Source organism: Grus americana, chromosome 2 (genome assembly GCF_028858705.1).
Source record: "Grus americana isolate bGruAme1 chromosome 2, bGruAme1.mat, whole genome shotgun sequence".
Taxonomy (NCBI): Eukaryota; Metazoa; Chordata; class Aves; order Gruiformes; family Gruidae; genus Grus; species Grus americana.
In genome coordinates this window covers 71956198-71972259 of record NC_072853.1, presented here as the reverse complement: position 1 = coordinate 71972259, position 16062 = coordinate 71956198, and the positions used below count along the sequence as shown (strand labels likewise).

General features: G+C 38.7%; 1 protein-coding gene across 3 annotated transcripts in view; it reads right to left on the bottom strand.

The window, feature by feature from the left end:
- PTPN3 (protein tyrosine phosphatase non-receptor type 3) overlaps positions 1-16062 on the bottom strand; it is a 178691-nt gene that overhangs the window by 45293 nt on the left and 117336 nt on the right. For all 3 annotated transcript variants that reach the window (XM_054817305.1, XM_054817306.1, XM_054817308.1), the window contains exons 12-14: positions 14182-14354; positions 7748-7882; positions 6041-6217 (exon numbers count right to left, since the gene is read on the bottom strand). In XM_054817305.1, the coding sequence (XP_054673280.1) occupies positions 6041-6217; positions 7748-7882; positions 14182-14354 (485 nt within the window). The remainder of the gene's footprint in view (positions 1-6040; positions 6218-7747; positions 7883-14181; positions 14355-16062) is intronic.

Sequence of the window (16062 nt, the reverse complement as noted above, 5' to 3'; positions counted from 1 at the left end):
GGACGTAAGGAAACAAGCAAACTCATTTTAGTCATTTCAGTTTTCACTTACTTACTTGAAGGTAAAGGGTAAGCTAGTTTCTTTCCAGTATTTTTTCTGTTCTTGTAACAGCTCATCAGTGAAGAATCCTACACATGAACTACTGAACATGATAAGCATGATTTTTTTTTTTTTTTAAGGTATCAATACTGAGAACCAGAACTTGTACTGGGGATGGACAATGCAGTCTTTCAAGGCAAAAACCTAACATCCGATACAAGATCAAGCATGTCAGAGTACATGACTCTAAAGTGTAATCAGCCTATTGCCCCAGTTAAAGCCAACTTAGATTGGAAGGTTACTGCTTAAATCAAAGACATTTTGGAATTTCCCAACCTTGAAACAGTGTCACATACTTCAATATGACTACTTCATTTTCACTGTAGCCTTCTGCCCTCAAATGACACAGTAGCATACAAATAGCATTAGTGTTACGGAAAGGTAAATCAGTCATGATGATTTGTGTCGCTATACCAGTGAGGCTTTCCTCACTCCAAATTGGAAACTGTAGTGGTACCTTTATCAAGACAGACTGCAACAGTGGTAATCTTCAGGTACCATACCAGGCTTAAAAAAAAAAAAAAAAGGAAAACTGTAATCAAAAAGAATTCCCTGCACCATAAGCCTGCCTTTAAAAATAACTAGCTGTGGTTTAAGCCTGTGTTGTGGCTTAACCTCAGCTGGCAACCGAGCACCACACAGCTGCTCGCTCACTCCCTGCCGTGGTGGGATGGGGGAGAGAATCGGAAGAATAAAGGTGAGAAAACTTCTGGGTTGAGACAAAAGCAGTTTAATAATAAAAATAAAATAAAATAAACCTAACAAATTGTAATGAAAAGGATATTAAAAAATAAAAGAAATAAAACCCAAGGAAGACAAGTGATGCAAATGAAAATTATTGCTCACCACCAACCAACCAATGCCCAGACTGTCCCTGACCAGTGGCCCTCGGCCAGTTTTCCCCCTAGCTTATAGACTGAGCATGATGTCATATGGTATAGAATACCCCTTTGGCCAGTTGGGGTCAGCTGTCCTGGCCGTGTCCCCTCCCAGCTTCTTGTGCACCCCCAGACTCCTTGCTGGCAGGGCAGTATGAGAAGCTGAAAAGTCCTTGACTTAGTGTACGCATTGCTTAGCAACAACGAAAACATCAGTGTGTTATCAACATTATTCTCATCCTAAATCCAAAGCACGGCACTATACCAGCTACGAGGGAGAAAATTAACTCTACCCCAGCCAAAGCCAGGACAACCTGTTATGCTGAAAGGGAAATATTTTTCTGAAAGGCAAGCTCTTCCAGGAGCTCTATCCAGGCTATCTATCAGGATAACAGATGGTCAGGATGGGTTGATGCAAGATAGCCTGTTGGTATGACACGACTTTGAAAGAAAACCCCACGTTAAAGCAGCTTTTCAGCAGAGATAACTTTAGAAATAATAAAGCTTCATAATATAATTTAATTTATTTTCTATCTTAAAGGAAAATCATAAGCCTTCAGATTCATAACTCTTTCCTAATGCATACCTCAATGTTTTGGGGCTCCTGAAGATAAGTAACCTCACAAAAGAGAGAGAAATTTTCTATCTTGCTTAAAATGAGATACGTAGTAAGTCAGTAGCAGCAGTGCTTCGATGAAGAAAATGCAAATATCTTGAGAAAAACATCTTCAGGGAAGCTGACTAGGAAAAGCCAATATTAACTTAGAAACAGTTATCAAGCAAGTGCACTTACTAATTTGTATGTTTTATCTCAGTATTATTCTTGAAATAATTTTAAAAACAAAATAATAGTAGTAGTATGTGCATATGCATGTAGGCATGGGATAAATATGGTGACAGAGTGAGTACAACATATAGAAGACAGACTAGATTACCTGTTCTGAACTGGTGAGGCACAGCAGTAACAAAAAGTGTGGTATAACACAGAAAGCACCTATGAGACTTCAGAAAGCTCAGTTTGGGCTCCATGTCTGTGTTAGTCTTAATTTTTCAGTGGCAGCAGCAGTCAGATGAGATGCACAGCAGCAGGGCAACAAAGAGGAGAAAGAACTGACAGGGGAAGCTTTCTTCACAAAGACTGGGAACCCTGGGCTAAACAAAAGTCCTCTTGAAGTCCTCTTCAGCACTGTCTTTGATGACAGGTTTTGTATGCAGCTGTGATTTAGATGGTTGGCTTAGATAGGCAAACCTATTCATACCCTGTAAATAAAGCTCTATTTAATATATGTTAATTTTGGATTAGAGCAATTTTTTGTCTATAATACATATGTAATAGACAGCTCCAATCTCTTCTGCAGACACTAATCTGGGAGAAAAATTGCTTCTTTTCACTATGTCTGAGCCTCAAATTGTACTTAGATAATTGGAGTAGCAGAAGCAGTCTAGCTACACCAACATGAGACTCACAAGCTTGCCCCGGTTTTCTGTAGTTCACCTACGCATGCAGTTTGCTCTATTTCTAATTTTCTTTTTTGCGATCACAGCCTGTAGGATATACCTCATAAATTTCACTTAGAAGGTAAAATGTTCACACAAAGTACATTTTTAAAACAATCACTGTATTCTTCAGAGAAACAATATAATAAATGCCAAAATATTCTTGGCCCTCATCTCGAGTACGCTTATTTAAAAGCATTTAACAGGCAACACAGTTCTAGGTGTTGACATGTTGAGACAGTAAAACATATTTAAAGAAATGAAAGAAGAAATGTTAACAACGGATATGTTTTATGCTCTCTAAACTAAGACCTGTTCCACATAATTTGTTTTCTAAATTGTGTCCTGTTATATAGAAAGAAAATAGAACTTGATTGATTCCCTTAAGTGAGTAAACACAGCAAGGAAGAAAATTGATTATTGAGAAAATAATTATACTTGGTATTGTCAGGAGGTAAGAAAGAGTGTATAGGGAAATAAGTGCAGGTGTATGTACTCTGCCAGCAGTGGTGGCTTCTACAGTTCTGATACCCACCAAGGTTCCAAACATGCCTTCGCAGGATTAGGTACACAGTAAGTCTTGTTACACACATTTTACCTATATATTTGTCTCAAAAAACACTATATCACAACAGATCAGTTAGACGGTAGGTCTGTCTTGGACCACTTGTCATTTTGACAAAAAGGACTTAAGACATTACCCAGAGACTGAAGTGAAACAGGTGAAAACTATCTCCCCATCCCTGAAATGCTGATGGCAGCCTTAAAAATAGAGAAGAGACACATCCCTGTACTAACTGCAGCTTGCACAGTCTTGACCTTCAGATATAGTAAATGAAATCGGTGTAAACATATTTAGTTTACAAAAATCAAGCAGCTGCATGATTTAATTAAGATTCAAAGTCCCAGACATAACAATTCAGCAATTAAAAATCAGCATCTTACAGTTGTTTACTAATAGTTCTCAAAAAATGTTCAGGTTTTTTTTCATATCAGTTATTCATTAATTACGATTAGCATTAACCTTTTTTTGATAATCTCAGATGGCAGGCTAGGCAGTAAAAAAAGAGCCCTCTAAAGACAACATATGTTAGCAGGACTATGAGAAGGACTACTCCTCTAAGGAAAAAGAAAACCAGATTTACCATTTCAATATTTTTCCACAACATATTTCAGTTATGTCAATTCAAATCTATTAAAGACCAGTACGGCAAAAATGGGTAAGCTGGCTTTATCAGTACACTGCAAAGTGATTTATAGTTAATATTTAAATATTCCTGAAGTGTGGCAAGAGTCCATGACAAATGTTTGTCCATATTTAATACTGAAGATACACAAGTTAAACTTTTTTTTATAGAAGAGATTTAGCTCATGGGTAAGATTCCCTCTTTCAATGAAGCATTCAGGGAAAGAAAGATTTGACTACAAATATATACTTAATTTTACTTTACATCTTTCAATAAGGGGAGTGAGGCAAGTAACGACTACTGTAAGAATATTAAAGGAGGAGAAACTGGAATGTGGACTAACAAACTGTTGAAAACTTCAATGTAGAGAAGAAATTTTTTTTTTTATTTGTATGGTTACTGTATATTTTACCTCAATTGTTAAAAGGAAACTATTAATGAACATTTTAATTCATGAAAGTAACAGTCAATACAACAAAGGATCATTCATTCCATGCGTTACATTCTCCTTCCAAAACACACACTTCAAATTTAAATTCATCAGATTACATAAGCATTTTTTCAGTTATCTGCAGAGTATCAAATATGATAAACATATCTAAGAAACCAAGAATGTGTTGCGGATAAGACGTATAGAAAATTTGGTTTATATGAGGTAATAACAGTAATCTTCTCCACAGTGAGTGATATTAACTCACATACAACATCGTCATTTAGTGCTCAGAAAATAAATGAATGTGCTAGTGTCAAATTTAGAACATCCTATTTTCACTGCCTGAGAAACAGCATAAAAGGAGGTTTTCCCACTCTATTCTCAGTAGGCACAGGAAAGGTGAAACAGGAAGGAAAGGAAAAAAACTGCAGAGGAAGAAAAGAAAAAGGAAAATAAAAGAAAAAAACCAACAACGTATTAACTGGCAGGACACAATTCGCCTGTCGCAGAACACAGCATGGTAACTTAGTTTTCTATCTACAGCGTCTACTCTCATCACCTCTTATGGTCTGCCTCTCATTATTTTTCCTCAGAAAATGCTTTTAAAAGTGTACAATCTGTAAATGTTAAAACACAGGAAAGGCATGGCTTCCTACCTCTGACTCTTTACAACATCTAGAGGCATCACTTTTATATATTAGCATGGCTATTACTAACACTACTGATACTAAGGTTCATTTGACTTCCAGTCCAAAAAATAGAAAAACAGTTTAAAACACTACAGTGACAAACTCCAAATATGCACACAACATGGTAATTTTTCCCTTCTTTCATAGAAACCTCTCTGCTATAATGTACTAACAATACATAAATAATAATAATAAACAACAATAAATTAGAATTTGAAGAAAACATCTTAAATCCAGAGTTTAAAGCTGCAGTTAGTAGCTGCAGATTAATCACAGAGGTAGGTGAGTTCTATCATCTTCCATTAATACATTGCTTCTCAAAATACATTTTGCCTTAAAGTTACTAGGGATCACTAGAAACCGTTTGCCTTTTGTAACATTACAAAGGAACCTGCATTTTAATACATAGTATTCTCCCCAACTGAAAGTTTTAAAGTAGCTCTGTTTTCTTTTCGAGACTGAACAATCAATGACTTTGTACATTATTTCTGAATTATTTCTGAAGTTAATACTGTGTTAATCTGGAGTTGCTCATTAAGAAATACCTCTAAGATAACAGTGAAGCCACACATAAAACGTAATATATGAGTAAATAATCAGTGCACAAAAATAGGTGCTTGAAGCCCTGGAAGCAAATCTAGCGGTGGTCAGACTGCTGCAGGGGAGGACAAAGTTGGTCCTCGAGGAATACAGCAAAAATGCCTCAAGGCAAAAAGCAGAGACTGCTTTTGGACTAGCAATCTGTAGTTCCTCTGAGGAAGAAAAAGATGGATGACCGCTAGCGTTATTATGTTCTTGACTTTACTCAAATGCAGCAACTCTTTCAACTGACAATGCTGAGCTGATGGTGTGGTACATAAGTGAACTCCTAGAAGAGTTCAGTAAGTCTTCCCCCTCAAAAAAGGAAGAGTTTATAACAGGTAGGAAAGGGTTGCAGAAGCTATTAGGAAACAGGATATTACAGATATGAACAGGCATGCCTTAATAGCTTCTCTAACTTACTGAGAACTCAACTACTGAAAATTGTTTAGGGATGAAGGGCTGGTTTGTTTTTAACTTGTCATTTTGTATCATGGCATTTACAGTTCAGCAATTTGTCAAAATAAAGCTTATGCAATCATAAAACTGCTTGAACTCATTTTAGTATTATAAGAGATGACAATTGTTTTACACTAAAGTTGGTTGATTTTTTTGTTTGGTGTTTTTTTTTTTTTTTTAAATCAAAATATGCAATGAATTGTTTGCAGAAGTCCTTACCTCCTCTGTGGACTACGGCTCTGAGAGAACTCCGAATCACTGTCCTTTGACGTTGGAGAGCCCTTATATGTATAAAAAACATCCTCTGTTTCAGTAATATAACTAATCTCATTTGTAAGGTTATCTACAGATGAGTGTCGTGGTTTACGAATTTCATGACGTAGTCTAGGACTCCGCCTTAAAAATAAGGAACACAAACATAAGTTGGAAGATCAGAATAATTCATAAAACTTTATCAAAGTGAAATTTCTGTCCTATTGTAACCTATGTAACAAAGTTTTCATGACAGGCCTATAGGTCTCACTTTAAATAATGAATTTTTAAACACTTTGTGAGGTATACTAGGCAATCATACACTGCTGGGTTCAGTACACTGAACTGATTTGTTTCTGCCTCCCCCTCTCCCCCCCCAAAATGCCACCTGTATTGTTAAAGTTTAATCATAGGATAATTTAGGTTGGAAGGGCCCTATGGAGGACATATACTACAATCTCCTGCTCAAAGCAGAGTCAAGTGAGGTCAGAGCAGGCTGCTTAAGTCTTTATCCAGTCTGATCTCAAAAAACCTGAAGGATGGAGACAGCACAACTTCTCTAAGCAACCACTACTCAACTGTCCTTGTGACAAAGCAGTTTTTCATTCCATCCAGACAGAGCTTCTCTTGTTTCAACATATACTTGTTGCCTCATCCTCCCACCATGCAACACTGAAGAACCTGGCCTCACCTTCTAGTTAGCCTCCTCCTAAGTACTGCCAGGCTGTTGTCAGGCACCTGGGAAACCCTTTCTTCTCCAGGCTGAACAAGTGCAGTTGTCTCAGCCTCTGCTCATAGGCTAAGTGCTCCAGCCTCCTGACTACTTTGGTGGCTTGTGGCCTTTTCTGAGCTTGCTCCAGTTTGTCAGTGTCTTTCTTGTTTTAGTGGACACAGAGGTGGCTGCAGCATTCTAGATAAGGTCTAATGACTGCTGAGCAAAAGGCGATAATGACTTCCCTTGATCTACCATCTGTGTTTCTGTTAATATCACCACGTTGCTGTTGGACTTCTTTGCTGCTAGGGGACACCAGATAGCTCGCGTACAGCTTGCTGCCTACAAAGATTACCAGGTCCTTTTCCAGAGAGTTGCATCACAGACAATACTGTTGCACTGGGTTCCTCCTTCCCAGGACTTCGCATTGGTCTTCACTGAATTTCATACAGTTCCTATTGGTCCATTTCTCCAGACTATCAAGGTCCCTTTGGATAGCAGCCCTGTCCCCAACTTATTAACTCATCCCTCCAGTTTGGTGTCATCTGCAAACTTCATGAGCAAGCACTCTATTGCCTCCTCCAGGTCACAAAGATGTTAAGCAGGACAGGTCCCAAGACAGATCCCTGCACTACTCCACTTGTTACTGGCCTCCAGATAGAGTATGACCCATTAACAACTCCTCTGTGAGTCCATCATCCAACCGTTTATTTTTAAAACCATCTTGTCGTCCACCCTTCCATAACATAATGTCTTAACTTGGGTATAATATTTTGGCAGACAGTATCAAAAGCCTTGCTAAAGTTGAGGTGACACCCACTCTTCTCCTGTCATCATATATATTCTCAGAATAACAATGTTTAAATATACACACACACTCTACATAATTATTCTGCTGGAGTACATACAATTGGAAAAGGTAGGAGGTTGGAAGGTATGGGAAAAGCTGAAACTGGATTTACCAATTAGGGGTAACAGGAGGTGATCGAGAAGGAAGGCTTTTGGTCTCTAGATGCTCAACAGATAAAGATCGTCTCATAGATGGGTTCCAAACCATCCCACCTATAACTTTTCTGCAGTACTGGCTGTTTACAGACCTGAAGAAAAAGTAAAAAACTGTATGTGAATTATTTTGCATAGCAAACTTAAATGAAATAAAATATAAAATTGACTTTCATAAGCATAATTAATGTATTTTAAAGAGCCCCCTGTGCTTATTCCTCCTTACTTATGCATTTGCATTCTCAGAGAGTCATTTGCTGTCCTTCACCTGTGGCAATCAAACTGTTTGTTAATCCCTGCTACAATGCTAATCACAAACCTGGGTAAAAATAACTTTTTCTGAAAGTTATTTTTAACCCAATTGTGTTTAAGAAGATGGAGGGGAAAAACAGGAAATTTGGTATGTCCTATTGGCACTGGCCCAAGTGCCTGACAAAACACGGTTCAAATACAGGCAAAAGATTCTAGACGTTCCCTGTTAAAACTCATAAAGGGGTAACAATTCACTAATGGCTTCATTGAGCACAGGACCACTTTAACCATCTACCTGCCGCCGCAGCAAATAAGAGCTACATCAGACCACTCTCTGTTTCCAGAAGGAAGCCGCATTTGGGCAATGTGTTTCTTATAGGAATAAACCATTAAAGAGCAGAATCAAAGCAACACTATCACAACACCAAACAAGAGTAGACAATACACACAGAATCCACCTCTCATCCCTTCACCACTATTTCACTCTCAAGCTAAGTTCAGTCAAAGTTTTGCCCGTTACCTCCTCCAATTACTATACTTATCTCGATTTTCTCGTGTCCCTGTTCGGGCGCCAAAAAGGACTGTGGTGGGTTGAGCCTGGCTGGGGGCCAGGTGCCCACCAGAGCCGCTCTCTCACTCCCCTCATTCACTAAACAGGGGAGAAAAGGCATAACGAAATGCTTGTAGGTCGAGATAAGGACAGGGAGAGATCACTCACTAATTATTGTCACGAGCAAAACAGACCGAACTTAGAGAGGGAATTCATCTGATTTATTACTAGGCAAAGCAGAGTAGAGGAATGAGAAATAAAATCAACTCTTAAAACACCTCCCCCCACCCCTCCCATCTTCCCGGGCTCAACTTCACTCCCGGCTTCAACCTTCCCCCCCTCAGCGGCACAGGGGGACAGGGAGTGGGGGTTACGGTCAGTTCATCTCACGGTGTTTCTGCCGCTTCTTCATCCTCAGGGGGAGGACTCCTCTCATCGTTCCCCTGCTCCAGCATGGAGTCCCTCTCATGGGGTGCAGACCTTCAGGAGCAAACTGCTCCAGCATGGGGTCCCCCACGGGGTCACAAGTCCTGCCAGCAAACCTGCCCTGGCGTGGGCTCCCCTCTTCACGGGTCCACCGGTCCGGCCTGGAACTTGCTCCAGCGTGGGCTTCCCACGGGCCGCAGCCTCCTTCAGGTGCCTCCACCTGCTCCAGCGTGGGGTCCTCCACAGGCTGCAGGTGGAATCTCTACACCCCCTCATCCTTCCTCCATGGGCTGCAGGGGGACAGCCTGCTTCACCATGGCCTTCACCATGGGCTGCAGGGGGATCTCTGCTCCGGCGCCTGGAGCTCCTCCTCCCCCTCCATCTGCACTGACCTTGGTGTCTGCAGAGTTTCTTACATCTTCTCACTCCTCTCTCCGGCTGTAAAAGCTCTCTCTCTCTAAGTGTTTTTCTTCTTCTTAAATATGTTATCACAGAGGCGCTGATTGGCTTGGCCTTGGCCAGCGGCGGGCCTGTCTTAGAGCCGGCTGGCATTGGCTCTATCAGACACAGGGGAAGCTTCTAGCAGCTTCTCACAGAAGCCACCCCTGTAGCCCCCCCGCCACCAAAACCCTGCCACGCAAACCCAACACACACATGAAGGGGATCTCCAAGTTTGGACTGCTGCTTGTGAGAAGTCAAGATAAAGTTTGCACCAGAACCTCAGCTAGGAAAGCAATAAAAATATCTTACTAGTGGAAATATACAGCATAAAGACAATTTTAAAGCAGATCAAAATTGAGATAAACTAACTTTTATGCATCTTCTTACACAGCATTCCACAAGACAAGCAGAGAGATAAGCTGCTCATCCTCAAATTTACAGGCCTAGGATTTCTCTTCATGGAAAAGTAGCATTTTATGAGTTACAGAGAATCCACCTTTGGCCCACTAAGTCCTGAGCTGTACATAATGGATGCCTGGGATAGCAGAGTACGTGAGGAATTTACTATAGAGCTGAAATGTCTCACAATTTTACATAGCATAAAAAAAAAGTTGTTTATGCTGTGGATATTACTCATGCTAATATCAAACCTCAAGTATGCTTTGCATTGTACTGCTTTTAGTTTATACAAGTAAAAGAGAAAAAGCAACCAAAACCTTTTTTTATATTCTGAAGTATTTTACATCGTCTTGTTCATGATTTTAAAGTCTTTCATCTTCTAAATGTGTACTTTTAAAGCTTCTCCCAGTTAAAAAAAAAAAAAAAGAGGGAAAACTTAATACGAAGGACCTATATGTCAAAATCAGTCACCCATGTACGTTTTTAAGCTTAGTAAACACACAGCCCATGAACTCAGGAGAAGCTTTTGCCTATATTATCCATTTTATTTCTGTAAGTCTGCTGAATATCAATGACAAGGCACCAACTACTCTGGTCTTCTACAATAACAAAATGTTCTTTCAAAGAAGCCTTATATGGATGGAGTGGAGAGGGAGAGTGGAAAAAGAGGATGTACTACAAAAAATGCATCTTGAAGAATTCCATATATTTTGCATTAATCAGCTTCCTTTTTTTACAAGTGCCTGTTCATGCATTTTCCAATGCAGGTGACTTTCAAGGTGCAACATAACTCATGTGATGGAAACCAGAGCCCTAATCCCAAACCCCCAACCCTGGTCACAGAATCACTTTAACAATATGTTCTCTAGATATTTCTGTTAAGGTACATAACAAACAATCTCCTGAACTCCAAGTAGCTGCTGTTCAGATGTCAAATACGAGGATATTTCTCAGCAAACATACTGAGAGGCTGCCAACGCCCTTCTGGAATGGGCTGTAATATCTTGAGGTGACAGTTCCTTACTCCCATCTATTACCGAGATTATCCTTTGTGAAAAAATAGGTACATTTTTAGCTTTTCAGCAAGGAATAAGAATGTACCTGGGAGAGGTTATTCAGCATTCAGTCCAGAAACATTGAATGAACTTACCTCTCAGAATCTCGGAGATGTAATTCAGTCTGCCCTTAGAATAAGGCTTACAGGTGATTTATACAACTCAGAAGCCTATTTTAAATGGAATTCCACTAGTACCTTAAGCTAAGAGAATCTAGAAGGGCACAGAGATGTGTGAATAAGAAACTGTACTAAAGGGTTGCAAGAGTTCAGTTATTTGAACTAATGCAATAAGAGCTAGGATATCTGCCTCAGATGAGTGTAAAAGAACATAGTACAAGCAAGCTACAAATTCCAGAGGAAAGCTTGTGATACTTAAGGTGGTAAAACCTGAGTGTAACCCCTTTCAAAGCTGACAGAAGCTTAATGAATGAAGACAACTCAATCTTAAAATCTCCAGCGTTGTATGGTGTGGTTGGTGTGGTTTTTGTGTATGGGTTTTGTGGGGTTTTGTTTGGTTTTCTTTGGTGTTTTTTGGGTTTGAGTGTTTGGTGGTGGTGGTGGTTGTGGGGTTTGGTTGGTCTTTTTTAACTCAATGCAAAATTTTGCTCCCTTTCATAAGGGAGAAAGCAAAATCCCTTTTTTGGTTTCGTAGCTTCCACATGAGCTCAGAGTGATCCCTGACAAGGAACGTGGAAGCTCATGCTGTCTCTGACAACATTCCACAATCACAAACAAGTGGGAAAGTAAAAATTTTCAACATACGACAGATGACTTCCGAAGTGACTTGTTCACACTTTTTCTTAAATCTTTTGAGAAAATAATTTGCTGTCAGTGACCAAGCTGATAGGAACTACTGAAAGTCTTCCAAAATTTCTGTTGCTTCTTATGTGCTTTAGCAGTCTCTCATAGTAAATGTTGCTGAGTCATTTCTGCCTCATGTAGATCCTAAATTTCATGCTTGTTGCTGGCATAAATAAGGCCAAAGAATGCATTAGTACAGAGGATATCATTAAGCTGATGGAAGATATCACAATGAACAATTTTCCTTAGAGATTCCTTAAGAGCCTAAATAAGCAATTCACCAGAGATAACATGAAATTACTTGAAGTCTTTCTTAGTAATTCAGTTGTAATTCAATGAGAACTATCCTGCATGCTACAGGCTATTAAGTAATTGTAACAGTAAATTTGTCAAAAATCAGATATTTACTAAAAATTGGAATGATACTGAACTGGCATCCTTTGGAACTCATACTATTTTCTTTCTTAACATTACAAGGGCTGTGCAATGCCTGTGTGTACATGTGTATATACAAGCATTGGGACTTTGAATTTGTTTGAAAATTTGAGAGAAATAAGGACTTCAGGATGTGACAATCCTTAAAGCTTTGAGAAAGTCACCTCCTCAAAACGTTCACTGTTGCAAGAACAAGTTCATATGACCCCATAGAGGAGCTAATTCTCAAAATATGGATCTGTAAGATGTTAGAAAATTAGATTACTTTTCGTACAACTACTTGTTTTCACTTGCTTCAGCTATGGTCTAGTACCAGGTGAAAATATGGAATTCCACTCCAGCAGAAAACATAACATTTTATCAGACTTCTTATTGTTGGACAGCCCTCAGGGGTTAACTGAATTAATTTACAAGTAATCCTAGTCCACTTGGTATGAATTTCTGCAGTATCTAAGAGATATACGACAGTATGAAAAGCCAGCCAGCCACTAAAGTTTGGGAAGCTATCTGAAGTATGATGATATCATTCAAAAGTTGAAGGTTATCCAAATAGAAAAAAAAATTCTGACAAATTAAATGTAAAGTTAAATTGTTAAGGGAACACATTGCAAAATACCCACAAACAACACCCACAAAAAGAAAACAATAAAATACTTCTCCAAAAATCATCAGAACAAGCACGTTTCCAGAGAGTCTACAGAGACTACAGATGATCAAAGGATCAAAGAACCGTCCAAAATCTGACATCCAGAGAAGATAATGACATAAGACTTCCTTTTTCATTCACTATTAATATGAAAGACTTTTGATATGTTTCATGACAAAATTTTTTTCGGGGCTAGAGAGAGACAGGGACAGAACATGGACAAGACTATGACAACACACGACATGATGTAAAATGAAACAGTAGAACAAATCAAAATAATGAAAGAAATCACTGGGACTGATACTTATCAAAAGAATCTAAAAGTCTCTAAGATGAAACAGCAGAACTACTTGAGTATAACCACCCACTTTAAACTAGTGATTTAATTTACTCAAGATTTCAAAAAGGCATTTGACAAGGTCCCTTAAACCCATAAAGAAACTAAGGAGCTAGGGAATAGGGTCCTTCCTTGGAGGAATTACTTGTTCACTTGTGACATAAGAGAGAATAGGAAAAAATGTTTTAGATTTAGAGTGAAAAAAGATCAACAGTGAAGTCTTAGAGGGATATCTGTTGGGGGCTCTTCTGTTCAACATATTCACTACTGAACAAAGGTTGCTGAAGGTAATCGCACAGGATGGCAAAAAAAAAGATCAGTTGTGAAGAAATGTAGAAGGACATTACAATGTCAAGTGATTAGACAATAAACTGGCAGATGAAGTTTAATGAAGTTAGGGCCCAGTTGGTACACATGGGAAGGAACAATCCCAACTTCAGAGAGATGACAGGCTCTGAAGTATTACTTGTGGGGAGCTAGATCTTACATACTACTGTGAAGCTACCAGTTCCATGACTAGCAGAAGCCAGCAAGGCAAATAAAAGACTGGAAGTGTCACAGAAATGATATCTTGAATACCTGGATAGGATTTTTTTTTTCATCTCGATGTCAGTATAAGTGGTTAGTATCACGCACTCCAGGAATTTCCCTAACGTATTAGGCAGAGTGTGTATATGACAATAAGGGTAAACAGTTCAAAACAACACTGTTCTGTAAATTCTCTTATTGGATGGATCATTAGCTATGTGACATTTTTACTTTCTACTGGTTTTGTACCTTGAATTGAAACAGCAAGTTGAAACACCACCAGTAAAACATACTTATATTCAAATAACTTTTTAGGAATTTATAAGAAAAGTTCTGTTGTAATGACACAACGTTGCAGAAACTGAAACCACAGCTACATATATAACTTTCCCAATGATGTGCATACAGATTGGGTCACAGCTGTGAGCAGAATCAAACTCTGCCACTCCAACTTGAGCTATCACTGCCACAAACCCTCCCTTTCCCGTTACAAAGCAAAGCATGCTTTCACACAATACTTACTTTGCTGGATTTCTAGAACCCAGGGTCCAATAATGTGACAGTATCTTTTTTTCATGAGGTAGCGACTTCTTTGCCTGAAAAAACGTGTGATGCTCTACACAAGATTTCCACAGATTTTTGCATGCTCTGTAATTTAACATGTTGAAGGCAACAATATGCTCTCTGGATTCATTCTGTAATGGCAGGAAATAACATGTTTCAATATATGCAAAGCAGATCAAACACGGTAAAAAAAGGTCATAAAACTATCATGTAAATAACAATAATACAATTACTTTTAGCTTGAATAGAAAAACTGCATTTAGGAAAATAAAACCTCAGCGTATAGTAGATTTTGAGCTGGAGATGGCCAAAATAGCCCTGTGACTTTATGAAATTCTAAACTGCAAAATGGACACTTTAAAAGTTCAAGCAATACTGAAAAACTATTAATAAAGTTTTTCAGTTCCTAATCCTTACAGTGTTAATGAAATATTTAATTCTAGAGTGGTATAGATTTTGTATATACGAGAGTAACATTAAACAGCTAAATATAGCTTCAAGTTTCCAATCAGATCTTGACCTCCTATGACAAACAAAACTCTCTTAAACATTCCGTTAAAGGTGCAATGTAGAAAGGAAAAAGTCTCAATCTTTGAATTCAAACTCTTCATGTAAGGCTTCCATTCAATAATGTTCAAGAGCCATAGTCATCAAAAAGCATCTGCTTGATAGTCTTTTAGAAGATAATAAAGATGTTAACAGTGATCCATCTTGGAGGAAAGAAAGTGACTGCGATGGAACTGGAGCTGCTGCTCCTGCTGTTCAAATCCAGTCCTGCTTTCTGGATTATAACATAAGGACAAAAAAAAAGAGATCAAAAGGAAGCAAAACAAAGCTTGTGTGTCTTGTTGCTAACTCTTGTGACTTCACTGCCGAAGCGCCAGGGAAACACACGTTTAATGCAGTTGTGCCACCCACATTTACACCCTGGCCAACTGTAGCGCTTGTCAAGCCATTCCAGATTCCACTGCTCAAGAGAGTTTTGCACAAGATATAGCCCTGGTTAGTTAAGAGAGTTTTTGATGGAAACAAAGTGGAATGAAGAGTAAAGCAAAGAGGAGAAAGGTGTGTGTGTGTGTTAAGGAAGATAACGTGAGACCTAAAGGTAATTGCTATCATAGCTTAGTACTTCAGAGAAAAAAACCCCAAGTTTTCAATTTCATCACTTATCTTTTCAAGCTGCTTTGAGTTATGACTGAATTTTGACACCTCAGCACATACTTGGGCAGGCTACCATCTCAGTAAATCTCTCCTTCTAGCTCATACTTCGGAGAAAGTCAGGATTTGGGTAGCAAAGCCTTTTTATTAAAGGACTCTGACAGACCTAATAAAGCTCTTTCTCACCAGCAAGAAACAGTGGTCCCATCTGGATAACACCTCGATTTCTAGTTGCCATTGTCCTTTTGTTTGTTCACAGCAATAATCCTGCTGGGAAGTAACTACAGACCATTTTGGCTGGGATATTCAGTCTAGGTTTTTTATATTCTTTTCATTTCTAGGCAACATTTTACAAATGCCATGTATCAGAGCTCAACGCCACATTCTGCAAATCACTGACTAGTTCATAGAATCCATGACTGAAGTCACTATTTCAGAAAACCGATGAGAAACTCAAGAGAAACATTAAAGGGATTTGCCCCTTAATTTTAACATAGGCATTGTAAAACATTAAATTGATTGCAATCTTCCAGGCATGTTTTCCCTATATGTACTAAAGCATTTCACAATTTTTTTTAATTTTTTTTTTTTTAAGAAGTCAGGCCTGTTATTTGAGCCTCATGCATACTAGAATCAGTTCATCTTCGTCAATTCGCCAGTTGCTTCTATTTAGTTTATATA